A 13,432-nucleotide genomic window follows, 5' to 3' on the forward strand; every position below is an offset into this window, starting at 1 on the left:
AATGCTTCGGAGATGCTCTTCGCCTTACCTTGGTTGTAACAAAGGTATGATTGTATTGGTTGTATTGGTTGTACTGTTGCCTCCCGATCAGCTCGAAGCTGTCTGGCCATTCTCCTCTGACTTCAAATATCGACAAGGCATTTTCACCCAGAATAGCCATTCACTGTAATCCTATTAGATCAGCAGTTTATGAAATACTCACCCTAGCATGCTTGGCAAAAGTAACAATGGCACATTCAAAGTCTTTTATTTCATCTTTCCTTCCTATTCGGATGTGCCTTTTGAACTTTCGCAGGTCATCTTTACATGTCTAAATGCTGACATAGGCTAATTAGACTTTTGCATTAATGAGATGTTGAAAGAAGGTTCCTAATGAAGTGGCCAGTGAATAAGGCTTTTCAGATTTTGAATTCAACTTTAAGGACAGTAGTTCCAAACTTGGTTAATCTGTGATCACTTTGTAAAAATCTGTGTATTTTGCCCTCCTTGTCATGTTTCTTGTCATGTTTTTATTTTCTCCATATAAAGTTAGTTTTACTGTCAAAAACAAATATTTTAATGCAGATGTGTACTTTTACTAGTGAATGTGAGACTTTTATATGTAATAAAGATTCTGTGGGATCTGAGGAATTTCTCTAAACCCTCTCTTTCAGTTGCTCTTTGCACCAGTTTGCGGAGGAGGGCGGTAGTGAGCAGTGTGAGCTAAATATTGATGTCTTCGTGTAATAATAGAAGGTTGGCTGCACCGTATTATTCAGCAGGCCCGAGTGATTCCTAAAATATGCCAGCTCAAGAGTAATATGGGACTAGTTGTTTTACGAGGCACCACAAGCTTAAATTCAAATATTTTTCACTGGGGTTTGGCATGAAAACCGACCTCTACCTAAGTACGATATTGATATTGTATGTTTTAGTGACTGGCAGTGCAGCATAGTAACTGATAACCTGCCACGCTGTGTGTCTTTGTGTGTTGTGGCTGTGCCCACTCCATGTATGTCGCGCAGCCGCGCTCCCGGGACTGCAGACTGACGAACGCGCACCGTGTTTCAGCACGGACGAGGGACACGAATGAAAGGTAACGGGCTCTACCTGCATTTCTCCATTCAGCGCTTCAGCGAGCCGCCAGGCTGCTGTGTCCGGCGGCACTGACAGGAGTTAAAGCTCGTTTATGTCGGGGTTTGGTTAAAGGAGCCCGGAGAGCGTTGAGAGACACGGAAGGTCCCACAAATCAGTTCGCCGCTGTTAACCGGGCGATATGTTTGTTAGCAAGACCGCTGCTATTTGAGTAATTCAACTGCTATTTGCGACTTGTTCGGTTGTTTAAGACGCTTTAGGCGTCAGCAGCCAAGGCTTAGTGAGTTTAAATGGTTCCACAGAACACGTACAGAATGCCATTGAAGTGTAAAACCACAGAGCTTATGGTGCAATTCTAAGTATTTGACAACTAAGCTTTTCGTATCGTACTTTGTGTTCCTGAAACATGGCTACAAGCAGACCAGTCTTGCAGGTTTTCTGACATCTGATAGTTTGAGGGTTGCTAACTGGAGCCTTCAACTCTGACATTTATAGGGCAGCATGCTAGAGCAGTGAAACTGAGCAAGCTGGGCTGTAGCTCCTGCACCTGACCTGGTCAGCACCATAGCACCGTGGCAATGTTTTGACCTGAAGAAAAAGAAACTGCAGATAGTCAGTCTGTTCTATTCGAGCTTAATGTAATAAATTTATCCCCATGTGATCGCTGGGCAAGAAGTGCAAGATGTCTGCAATTCCAGAATGACCTGATGTAGCTGCTTCTGTCTAAAATAATGTGTTTTCTTGCTTTCATTTTTCAGGCTGCCTTAAAGTTCCTGTCCTCTGTCCCGGTGTCCCCAAGCAGCAGCCTCACAGATAGACACAGCTACCAGCCAGCACGGAGCTTGCTGTAGAGAGCTTCACCTCATGGAGAATATTTTATCCCATGCTACATCCTATTTTAGATCTCCTGCTGCAAACCACCATTTACCAGTAGTGTCAGCATCTAGCTGATTCCAGAGGGCCCAGAAACAAGACACCACTGAAGAAAAATTATTATTATTATAATTATTTGGATTGACCGTAATCATGGGGGCTACAGGCTACGGCTACTATCGTTTAGTCATCTTCATCTGCATGTTCATCGGCTACTCGCTCTATTTCTTTAACAGAAAGACCTTCTCATTTGTCATGCCCTCTGTGATGGAGGAGATAGAACTGGACAAAGATGATCTGGGTAAGATGGAAACAATAAGAGGATGGTTTTATTTTTTAGGCTGTTGAGTGTAAGGAAAAGCTTCTTTAGCAAGCATTTAAGCCTTTAATCAAGCAGTTGCACAAGCGTTGCTGTGTGCAGTGTTTGTTTGATTGCTGCTACACCCACCAAAGTGCTTATTATGTCACTTGGACTGATTTGACCTCAAACTTTCCACTGGGGAGAATTTTGGTTTAAAAATGCTCCCAAAAAGATAACATTTGCAAACATGTCCATCAATTTGTGCTTAATTTATGGTGTTCACAACTGACGCATGAATAGAAAAATCACAACCTGCAGACTTCTTAATATTTTCCATAAAAACTTTGTAAACAGCTTTACACACGTTCAGGTTTCCTGTTGAAAAAGCACATGGGACATGCTTTTTGTTTATTTGTTTATACAAATGATTAATTTGTTCACCTGATAAGAACAGGTCATGTTACACTTGCCAATGGAGTTCTGGGACTCCAGACAGTGACCTGAATAAGACAACATCCTGCTCCTCACTAGAGGCCTCTGGGCTGTGGATATTCCATGAGTAATTTCAAAGTGGGAAGGATGTTTTTCCTTCTGTAAATCCACACAACAGCTCATCAATTTGTGACTATAGATTACGGTTGGGGGAAAAATGGATACAACATGGCATAGCGATATTTTGCATTTCTATACAGGAACACCAAATGTCAGGGAATACTATGAGATAGATCCTGAGATAACGTTATCAAACAGTTTGTATGATACTGAAACCACGATCTTCACTGTGTCTCTGCAGGTCTGATCACCAGCAGCCAGACTATGGCATATGCCATCAGTAAGTTCATCAGCGGCGTGCTGTCAGATAAGATCAGCGCCCGCTGGCTTTTCTCCATCGGCCTCTTCCTGGTAGGGGGCATCAATGTGGTCTTCTCCTGGTCCTCTACTGTATCCATGTTCTCTCTGCTGTGGTTCATCAATGGCCTGGGACAAGGCTGTGGCTGGCCCCCATGTGGGAAAGTGCTCCGAAAGGTAATATCCTTAACGTATATTAGACTCACCTTTGGTAGGACTGTCTGGTTTGTAGGACCAGACAGTCCTACAGTCATATGTTTGAGCAAATCCTAATCCATTAGACTTTGAGATACCTTCCAGCATATCTCAAACTACGAAGCCCTCTTAAAAGTAGCGGTGAGGAACAGCTGGGTAATAAATAGGCTCTGGCATATGTTCAGCATGTGGCAGGGGATCAGCTTACAGGTCAGTGTATTTATGGAAGATCCTCGGAGGATGTTTTTGAAGAATAGTAACATTGTTCAGAAGAGTTTCCCATCCCCAGTCAGAGCAAACATGTTTCATCCCTCCAAGTGTGTTCCATACTTGAGTTAACATACACACGCGATGGAGAAGAAAAAGATCTAAATCAACTTCAGGTATTTGCCCAGTGGATTCTCAAGTTACTGGACAATCTGTTGGGTGTACGGTGTGAGGACTATTTATGGTCGCCTTTAGGTCGTTTACGTCTTGAGGGCGTGTGGCTCTGATGTCATTTCTTGAGAAGTATTACAGCAAAAAAGAAAACTCCAAACACATTACACTTTTCATCTGTGCTATAATTGTGCGACAATTCTGTTGATTATTAGATCTGTAATATTTCCTCTACACTGCTCCCATACCATTTTTTATGATAAACTGCACTCAGTGGCACATTTAGTTCTGTAAATTGTGGGTTGCCTCAGCAAATGGAAAGTAGCTAATATGAGCAGTATGTGGTTTCAAGTTGTCAAGTAGGAATATTGATTTGAAGACTTTAATATTTGATTCTTTGTGCCTCTTCTTCGTCAGTGGTATGAGCCTTCCCAGTTTGGAACATGGTGGTCTGTGCTGTCCTGCAGCATGAACCTGGCTGGGAGTCTGGGTCCAATCTTGGTCTCAGTCCTGCTGCATTACTACGACTGGAGGACCATCCTGACCATGTCGGGCATTTTCTGTGCTGCCTTCTCATTTGTTTGTCTAGTGTTTGTAAAGAATGAGCCAAAGGATGTGGGCCTGCCCAGCATGGAGGCAGTGGCCAAGAAGGGAGCGAAAGGAGGTGAGAGAACCAAGTACGGAAAGGCCACTTCCTGTGTAGCTTTAAACGATCATCATGTCAGTCACACGGGGACGTGTTCAGGGATGCAAACAACTCACTTGTAAGCTAATTTTCCTCTTTTTTAAATAGTGAAATTAGTGACTGTGACTTGTGTGGATTATCCTGAACCAGTGGATGATGGATAAATCTCCTTCAGAATTCCTACAGTGTATTTATTTGATGCTCATGAAGGTGAACCTTATTGGGTAATTAAAGCAAAAACCTGCTTGCATAGGTATGTGCATCCAAAGATAGACAGGACTCCAAAATATGGGAAACACGTCTCAAAAGAGTTACAAATGCGTACAGTATGATCCACAAGCGTAAACTAAGCTTGACAAATGTGTACAATGATTTGTGTGTAGCTTTTGAGGACTCATACGTACATGCTTCAATCCACACAGAAATACAAAGCGGCCTGCCTACATGTGAAACTATTATACAAACGCATACTTCCAAACCAGAATAAATGCTGATCATTTATTAAGTACAGCTCTGAATCCGATAATTTAGACTTTCAAACGTTTAACGGCACGTTTAGCCCTGCCAGCATTGCAAAGATTCACAAAGGTAAGCTGTGTTCAAGTGCCAGCGTGAACAAATGTGTACAAATCATTACTTGTGGATATCGTACACATTTGCAGCCCTTTTGAGGCATATTTCTGTCCATATCAAAAGCATATTGTTTTCATGTTCCCATAAGTGTCATAATGGCGGCTCCGTAGTACAAAGACCTCTGGCTGACGCTTAGTGTTCTGAGCTTGGCTCAAAGCTGCTCACTAGCTTTCTGGTTTGGGTCAACTTATATCAAAGTGAGCCATCAGAAGGTTACACCAGCAGAACTTGAATCCTCTGCAGGCGATGAACACAGTGTACAGCTGAATGCTAACATTTCACTCACAGCTGTGCCCATTAGACGTGCTCTTGGCTGTAGTAGCTATTATTATAAAAAGACTTTTCTTTTTCTCACTGTCTGTAAACTTTGTACTGCAGATGTTACTCTCACTCGCTGGTCCGCATATACTCACCAGCCACTTTATTAGGTACACCTGTTCAACTGCTAGTTAAAGTAAATATTTAATCAGCCGGTCACATGACAGCCGGTCACATGACAGCAGCTCAGTGCATTTAGATATGTATTTTTGAGGGGCCAAGCAGGTAAAGGCATAGAGGACACAGAAAAAATGTCTTCAAGGTGGGTTTTTATTTCACGCCAAAAAAATTCAAAAATGACAAAGTTGAAAATATAATTAATGGGCCCATAAAAGACATCAACTAAATACAACTCTGCTCGAAAAGTGACATAAAAGTAACTAAGCAAACAAAGTATACAGAACTTAACTCACAGACTGACTTAAACGCAAAGACACAGGAGGGTAACTTTTTATAGTGGTTTGGCCAAATCATTTACACACAATAGAGGAAACCGAATTAAAAATCAAGACTATCTAAGCACAAAATTACTAAACCTAAAACATCCACCCACCCGGGGGTGTGTTTGGTCCTGCTGGGCTGGCTTTCATAGTCCTCGGCCCTCGGCCACGCCTCTTGCCCAAAGAGAAAACTCAAAAGAAAGAGAAACATAATTAATATAACAGAATGACACAGTGCTACTATGTGCATGTTTCATAACGTAAATGAATGAATGACATTCCTGAAATACATGTTTAAACACAAGAGTAACTAATGAGTGTCTGGATTGATTTTTACCAACATGTGGCTGAGGCCACGACATTAGTCAGGAGCACCTGCTGAAGTTCAAATTGAGCATCAGAATGGGAAAGAGGTGATGTAATTGACGTTGAACATCGCACAGTTGTTGGTCCGAGACGGGTTGGTCTGAGTGTTTTCAGAATCTGCTGGGATCTTTCTGCACAATCCTCACAGAATGATATGAAGAAGAGAAAATATCCAGTGAGCGGCAGTTCTCTGGATAGATGTGAGAATTCAAAGGAGAATGCTCAGACTGATCCAATAGGAAGGCATCAGTAACTCAAATAACCACTCGTTACAACCAAGTTATGTAGAACATATGACTTGTCATCAGAGACTGAAAAACTCTCCATTTCTGTTGTGACATTCAGATGTAAGGTCAGAATTTGGTGTAAACGTCATGAAAGCATGGGTTCATCCTGCTTTGTATGAGCAGTCTGGAGGTCACTTTCTTGACACACTTTGTCTGTTAGCACCAACTGATCATTGTTTAAACGCCACAGTTGCTGACCATGTCTATCCCTTTACGACCAAGTGGTTGCTTCCAGATGGATATTGCTCAATGGTGCAAAGCTTAAATTCTCTCACGCTGGTTTCTTGAACATGACCGTGACAGTGACACCCTCCACAGTCACCAGATCTCCATCTAATAGAGCACCTTTGGGATGTGGTGAAACAGGAGCTTCACATACAACAAATCTGCAGACCTGGAGTTTTTCTAGCACCTTAAGTGTTTCCACCTGCCTTTATTCTTCTAGGCCATAAATATTAAGGCAGCTCTCAAGGCAAAAGCAGCTCAAAGCTCACACCTAATAACGTGTATTGTATGCTATCAGTGTTTTAAATGTGTGCCCATATTCTGAAAGTATAAATGATATGTGTTCATTGCTTTGCACTCAGTGCCTGTCATATAGGTAGCAGTGACTGATTCACATATAAATGATCCCATTTGTAATCTCAGATATCGATGGGACTTGACCATACCATGTGACAGGCGTGCTTTGTAGAATAATTGAAAAAACTTAATTCTTTACATTATTTGGACTGTTCTATTCATGAGCTCTTTTTGTGTCTGTGCTCACCAGGAAACAGTGAAAGCACCCTGAGTGAATTCCTCCTCTCTCCTTTCCTGTGGGTGCTGTCTCTGGGTTACTTGGTGGTGTTTGGAGTGAAGACGGCTGCCACCGACTGGGGACAGCTGTTCCTCATGCAGGAGAAAGGCCAGACTGCTCTCATGGGTACGCGTGTTCATTGCTGCTTCCCACATAGTTTTGACATCATCTGACTGGTTGTAGGTGATGATGGAAGCTCTGTTGCTAACAGGGAGTACCTACATGAGTGCCTTGGAGGTCGGAGGCTTTGTGGGCAGCCTTACATCAGGCTTCATTTCAGACAGAGCTGTGGCTCGGGTGAGTAACCAAAATGAGTTGAATCAAAATGACTTGGGTCAGTTGAAGGAGCGTTTCCGCAGGTCCTTCCTCCCCGCAGCTGTCAGACTGTACAATCAGAGCTGCTCCCAACAATCACAGATGTTTACATCAGCACTGTAACTGCAATAAGTTAATTAACCGATTCGCACTACAACCTGGTTTGCCTCTTATCTGTAGTTATTTATATTTAATTTAATAACTGTACAGTACTCTCTGTATATAGTAACCATTGTCCTTAATGTAAATATGTAAGAATAATTGTGTATGTTTCTGTTCTGTGTCCTGTGTACTGTTTGTTTGTATATGTGTCTTTTTGGCTGCTGTTACAACCAAATTTTCCCTTGTGGGACAATTAAAGGATTATTCTATTCTATTCTAGTTAAAGTGATTCTTGAACAGGCATATGAGCAGCGATTGGTTAAGTGGGTCAGTTAGCTAAACTATTTCAAATAATTAAAGGCTTAAATGAGCCTTAAAAAAGTCTGAGTAAAAAAGTCTACTAAAAGTAATGGAAATAACCATAAGTTATGTAATATTAACACAGAAATAGTTGGAATTCTACGCTCAAGGTATCACTGGTATTTGAAATTCATTAAAAAACAAATTCTTCGAAAGCTAACCAAAATGGATAGACACTTGACATCTTATTGCTAAACTGTGAATAAAAGTTGTAAATATGTTTGCCAAATATATGGCTAGCAATTAAATTGTTAGCCAAGTATGAATTAACAGTTAGCAAAATAGCAAATATAGCAAAAATGCAGTTTATTACACAGTTTCTGATGCCTAAACTGTAAATACACAGCACACTATTTCCCCCAAAATCTTTCTCCAGCAAGCCTCTGGCTGTGAGCAGTGTTGCCAACTCCTCAGTAAGGAAAATCGCTATTGGGTGTCCTAAAAGTCGCTACACGTCGCTAAATGATGTCATCGCCTAATTTGCATGCCTATGTAATTGTAACAGGCGCTGTAAGAGAGAGAAATAACATCGTGGAAGAGACATAAAGTGAATTAAAAAAAACACCCTAAATGCATTTAGAACGTATTTAGAAGTACAAATTAAATTTCTTTTAGCAATTATTGTTTTTTTAATGTCACAATTCCAACCCTCCTCCTTTATCCGGACTTGGGAACGGCAGAAGTGACCCAAAATCGGCACTCTGGTGGAGTTAATTTGTGTGTCTGTTTTTAAGTAGTTTTAAACCTTGCGATCCATAAAAAGTAACAGTAAAAGAAGAACATTTTTAACCATTAACAATCAAAATGCACATAGCAAGCCTCACCAGACAGTTTCAGTCGAAATCGGATGTAAAAGATGGAGTTAAGGCTCTGCAAGGACATCCGATTTCTAAGTTTGCAATGGTTGGAATGATGTATTTTAGTACAGTCAGGGCGGGAACAGCTGCTTCGCTCATGTGCGATTCATTTGCAGTTTGGACTCATAGGGGTGAATTTCTCCTGCTCTGACAGCAGCTCGGAGCGACTGCTGCATGAGGACTATCCGATGCCTCTGAGCGCTTTGGCACGGGCCAGGTGCCCACAGCAGCACCATGCTGCTTGTTGAGAGTAAGAGCGATATGTGCTTTTGCGTCGAAAAGTCAACATAAGTCTCCAATAACACCAGAAAAAGTCACCAGATTTGTCGCTAGTCGCTTCTTAGGGAAAAGTCGCTAAGGGGGTCTGAAAACTCGCTAAATATAGCAACAAAGTCGCTAAGTTGGCAACACTGGCTGTGAGGGGGAGTCTGCACTCAGCACAGCCACACAGTAGCTACATTGTAACAGCAAACCCCTCTGAAACCTTAGAATGTAACTTACCTATGGCTACATTTTATCTAAGGCCCTCTTTAAACTACTGCTATGAATCGTTGTAGAGTTTAGGATGCACAGGCCAATCCAATAGTTAAAGGTAAATGGACTGGTTCTTCACTTGAACATTGAAAGCACTGTGTCGACACAGACACAGCTGGTGACATTTCTGGGAGGTGCACATCAGGTTACTGGGCATATAGCAGGATATTTACACCATAACTGCAAAGCCCAACACCGTAACCTGACGTGCACCTCCACAGAAATGTGACTGCACTGCAGGTCGAAGCAGCCCACAACTATCGTGACTGGCCTGTTCAGTGATGTTGAGTCCTCCTGTGCATTTGTGGCTACATTTTCACCACAGTTTGATTTTTTTCAGTGAGAGAATAACAATCTCTGTCAGTTAGGTCATTATAAGAAATAATAATAATAGTAGCATCACTCCTGGAGGGAGATTGCTGAAACTGTTGGAATGGGTGATGGAAAGTACAAAGAAGTGGAAAAATTTGAGGCCCTTAAAAGAAACAGACCTCATCACTTGGTGGGGACCGAGGGGGAAAAAGAGCATTTTATCTGTTTCTATAGCAGTTTAATTATTTGTGATCATACTGCAAGCAGGTATTGATCTATTTGCACCATTTATTTAGTACAAACACAAGCTGACATCTTCGAGTTAAAATTATTAGAAAATAAACAGAGAGATAAATTAACTCAGTGTTTTGCATGTTCATTTCAAATTAATATACTGCTCAGTTTTTTTTTTTGTTTTTTTTTTTTTAATTAAGGTTTTAGACTTAAGCCTAGTTTTGATACATCACATGTTTCAATATGAAGGGTGTTGAGGAGGGGGGATTTGGGTCCACCTGACACGCCTGTATGTCTTGGAACCTGATTTTAGTGTTTTGCTCCTTTCTTTGCCTTTTTCTAGAAAGGCTTGGGCACCCATGGCAACCCTCGCCACGGCCTGCTTATTGTCATGATGGCTGGCATGTATGTGTCCATGTACCTCTTCAGAGTGACCATCACACCTGAAATCCCAAAGGTAATTCATCATTTTGTAATCTGGGTGAAATGTATACCTTTCAGTCCTGAAAATACTCTAATAGTAAATGTCTTTGTTCAGGAGCCTCCACTTTGGGTCCAAGTCATTCATCCTGTATCTGTCCTCATTGGTGTGTCAGAGAAAGAGGTATGCTCCGGAAAGATTAATTCCATGTGAATAAAAACAATGTAGCTTTGGCCCTCTTTGTACTATTAAAAGTCTGGAAAATATCCAGAAACTATCTTTAGATGGGTAATGTGTTTTTAGTCGTAGTACAGTAAGAATTTCCAGAAAGGCGGGAATTGTTTTGATGGCTTAGGAAAGTGGAGCCATTCATGCATCATCAGTAATAAAGCACAATGCTTGTTTTCCTGCAGTTTAAAAACACTGCTGCCATCTTGGGTTGTGAGGTTGGGGTTGATGGGGTTGCTCTGATGGAAGTTGGAAGTCTGATTTTTAGAGACCTTCCAGTCGAAAAGTCCATTTTGAAATGGAACACAGTATGAAACTTGCAATCTGTAACTACTGCTGGTACTGTCGTGTGTTTGGCTAATCAAATATGAGCACACATTTCACTCATATTTTCTTCAGTGAACACTAGACACAGTAATGCAGTTTCTTTCTGAAATGTAAGAACAGCATATTCCAACACAAGGGAAACTGCCATCGACTATGCTACTTATCAAAAGGCTAGCTCAGTGAGTTGTTCTGAAAAGCGAGCATAGCGCCCTCTATATTGTTCTTACACTTTCTCTACAGCAGACTCAGACACACTGTCCAGTGTTACAGTGCCATCCACTGACTATTTCTGGGAAGAGATGTGGGTTACACTCTGGCCCAGCAGGGGGCCAGTTAGGGCCCAGTTACCCGTTCAGCTTGCAGTGATGGAAACCCTGAAGCTGATGAAGAAAAAGGCATTTATTAGTCTGAGGAACTCGGACAATAGAAATTTAATGGCAAATATTGTTGGTGTTTAACACCTGTACCTTTAAAAGAAACTGCTTCAGAAGCAAACTGTGTTGCATAAAAGAATTTTTCAAGCTTGCAACATTTGGGATTTCATTTGGGAAAATCAGCATTTGGACAAACTCAACCAAAATATGTCTTTTTACCTTTTTACCCGTTCCTTTGAAAGAGTTCGTTCCCTTTTGAGCTTCAAACGAACTTAAAGATTTACCTAAAGGTTTAAAAATGTCCCAATTTCAGTATCAGCACCTGTGGACACCCTAGAAAATTACTTTTTCACCAGAAGGCTTTTATTTTATGTATGTTTTCTCTTATTCACAGATTTGGATCCTCTTCCTTGGTGCCATGTTTGGATTTTCTTCTTATGGACCAGTCGCCCTGTTCGGGGTGATAGCCAGTGAAAGTGCTCCTTCAAACTTCTGTGGAACATCTCATGCTGTTGTAGCTCTAATGGCTAACGGTGAGCTGCAGTAAAATCATTGTCATGTTTCAGGTTTTGACCCTTTGATATGAATAGACAAGCTTTCTTTTTGTTGCAGTGGGAGCTTTCATGGCAGGGCTGCCCTTCAGCACTATTGCCAAGCAGCACAGCTGGGACGTGGCGTTCTGGGTAGCTGAGGTGATAATGGGCGTCACCACCATCGGATTCTTCCTTGTACGCAACATGCGCACCAAAATGGGACGGATCACAGAGAAAGTGGACTAAAGTCCCTGTTGGTACTGCTGGTGGCTCTATATACAAAATACTGCACATTAATACGGATCCAGCTTGACCAACCAAAACAAGACTAATCATGACATCTTTGAAGGCATCCTCAGGGCTGATGCAGATCATGGAATCACTTATTTAATCCCAGGTAATCCCACATGCATGGATTAATATTAAAGTGCACAAAGGTCCTCTAGATCCATGCTCATCACAAGCTTCTGTTTTAACACTTCAACTTAATCAGCCAATCAATAGAAAAAGTTTCTCATATAGACGTGCTTAAAAATGGTCTAAAGGTGTAGGTTTCAGAAAACATACCAACACGAAAGTATCAAAAGCTGTGAGTCGGTTTTCTTGAGTTGAACCGTATGTAGAGCGTATTTCACATCCTGCCTACAGTGCAGGTCATTTCTGTTTAACACAGTGAATGTTGACTGAAGGGTCTGTACATTAAAAGTAACAATGTTCACTAATACCTCAAGTATTTGTAAAACGTCTTTTCATTAACGTGTTCAGTGACATGAAGCATTTGAAGACCATATTTTTCTACACAGTCGTTTGCTAAATGATAGTTTGTTCTCTGGTTATGTCAGCTTTTCTGATCTGGCATGTTTATTTATTTATTTATTTTTAGAACAGATAAATACAGATGATAATGTCACTGCCATTGTAGTTTTGTGGAGCAGATTTCTTAACTTTTGGGATAAACAAAGTATATATCATCTGGACTATAAACTGTTAAATAAAATCTCTTGACCACCTGATCTTTGTCAACTGAAAGGTTACAGCACATGTTGCTTTGCCATGTCTTACTGGAATTGGGCTTCAAAGAGGTAAAGATCTAATAAAAGCTTCATTTTCTTTATTTACAAAGTGTTGTTGAACTTTGCACCTTCAGTGTCTGACAGCTAAAAGTCCAAAAAACGGGCAGGAACAAATGTGGAGAAAAAACAGACGCCTTTGCTTGAATGAATACATAAAGGGATGGATGTGGTCCACCACCTCAACACCAGTAGATGTTCAGTACTTGTGTTATGTCTCAGATTTCTTGTGTCCAGGGTCCTGAAATCACATAAAATGTTGAGTTTTCAATTACTAAAACTGAAAAGGCACAAGAGAGCCTGTATGAAAAATTATAGCTGCAAAAAGCACCCATTCCAAGAGTTACCAGTTTGAATCCCACCTGATCCCTCGAAGAAAAATAAGTACACACAGCCATTACATTTAATGATAACTCAAGGTTTAATTTAAATAGAATGAGTTAGAGAAAAGACATGTTTGTAAGTATTTCTAAATGGTGGGATGTGGGAATGCTTTCATACTTACTGATTTATTTATTTATTGTAATGAGTGAACCAGATAGCAGCTGCTTGAGTTTGGGGAATAAT

At 41.0% G+C, this 13,432-nt stretch overlaps 1 protein-coding gene across 6 annotated transcripts; it reads left to right on the forward strand.

Annotated features, from left to right (window-relative positions):
* Positions 1-671: 671 nt before the first annotated feature.
* On the forward strand, positions 672-12,909 carry LOC116332806 (glucose-6-phosphate exchanger SLC37A4-like). 6 transcript variants are annotated; one of them, XM_031755865.2, is made up of 11 exons: positions 672-887; positions 1,005-1,075; positions 1,833-2,248; positions 3,042-3,274; positions 4,088-4,334; positions 7,172-7,324; positions 7,410-7,495; positions 10,256-10,369; positions 10,451-10,516; positions 11,657-11,795; positions 11,875-12,041. In XM_031755865.2, exons 3-11 carry the CDS (start codon positions 2,101-2,103, stop codon positions 12,039-12,041), a joined length of 1,353 nt encoding a protein of 450 aa, XP_031611725.1. In that variant the 5' UTR covers positions 672-887; positions 1,005-1,075; positions 1,833-2,100. The 6 variants fall into 6 exon arrangements, with proteins under 6 accessions (XP_031611725.1, XP_039474866.1, XP_039474865.1 ...); XM_039618931.1 differs by having other exon boundaries at positions 687-735; XM_039618932.1 differs by having other exon boundaries at positions 672-1,075; positions 11,875-12,909.
* Positions 12,910-13,432: the final 523 nt, after the last annotated feature.

The sequence above is a fragment of the Oreochromis aureus genome, linkage group 10 (genome assembly GCF_013358895.1).
Source record: "Oreochromis aureus strain Israel breed Guangdong linkage group 10, ZZ_aureus, whole genome shotgun sequence".
NCBI lineage: Eukaryota > Metazoa > Chordata > Actinopteri > Cichliformes > Cichlidae > Oreochromis > Oreochromis aureus.